General features: G+C 68.1%; 1 protein-coding gene across 7 annotated transcripts in view; it reads left to right on the forward strand.

Moving 5' to 3' along the window:
* Positions 1-309: 309 nt before the first annotated feature.
* Positions 310-934, forward strand: part of TEAD3 (TEA domain transcription factor 3) — an 11,667-nt gene continuing 11,042 nt past the window's right edge. For 6 of the 7 annotated variants that reach the window (XM_009638185.2, XM_009638187.2, XM_035893786.1 and 3 more), the window contains exon 1: positions 421-555. In XM_009638185.2, the coding sequence (XP_009636480.1) occupies positions 421-555 (135 nt within the window). Of the gene's footprint in view, positions 556-934 lie in introns of all 7 variants that reach the window. The other variant, XM_035893787.1, reaches the window with a different exon arrangement.

Consider the following 934-nt stretch of genomic DNA (forward strand, 5'->3'; position numbering starts at 1 on the left):
TCCCATGGTGGCACCCATGGGCACCCATGTCCCCAAGCTCCTCGTACAGATAACGCAGCATCCGGGCTGTTTCCTTCCCAAACTATTTGGGTGGACCCCGGGTTGCCATTTGCGGCATGGATTTGGGGGTACTCATGGACATCACAGCTCAGCCCCCACGGAAAGCCTGTTTGTGGCTCTGATGCCCCACACCGGGATGGGTGGGGGGGGACAGGGACAGACCTGGGACCGTGCTGTCACTGCAGCCCCATACCCTCAGCAAAGGGCTCCAGGTCTAACGGGTGTCCCCTGCGTCCTGGCAGGTTGTCGTGTGTCCGTGGGGGCTCGGGGTCGGAGCCCAGAGCAGCCAGCACCATAGCGTCCAACAGCTGGAACGCCAGCGGCAGCCCCGGGGAGGGGCGGGAAGATGGCCAGGACGGCATGGACAAGAGTCTGGACAATGATGCCGAGGGCGTGTGGAGTCCGGACATCGAGCAGAGCTTCCAGGAGGCGCTGGCGATCTACCCCCCCTGCGGCCGGCGGAAAATCATCCCCTCGGATGCGGGCCAGAGGTACGGGGAGGGGGGGGGGGCGGGAAAGGCGGCGGGCCCTGCCCCAAACCCATGCTGGGGAACATCACCCTCGAGCACCCCCCAACCCCGAAAGCAGCTTCCCCGGGTGCACCCCGGAGCTGGACCGGGGAGGTGGCAGTGACCCGCGTGTCCCCTCCCTCTGCGCTGGCTCTCCCTCCCGCTCCCTCCCTCTCTCTCGGCCATGCCGGACCAACTGGTTTGGTGAAGCCGTCGGGCAGGGAGCGGGTGCGGGCAGGGAGCGGGCGCAGGACTGCGGGGCCAGGGCCAGCCCTCCTGCTCCCCGCGCCTCCGTGTCGCTCCCCAAACCTTCCCCAGCTGGCGGCGGGGAGCACCCGGAGGTGAGGGCCACCCACCCACCCTGA

Source organism: Egretta garzetta, unplaced genomic scaffold (assembly GCF_000687185.1).
Source record: "Egretta garzetta isolate BGI_Z169 unplaced genomic scaffold, ASM68718v1 scaffold105, whole genome shotgun sequence".
Classification (NCBI taxonomy): Eukaryota; Metazoa; Chordata; class Aves; order Pelecaniformes; family Ardeidae; genus Egretta; species Egretta garzetta.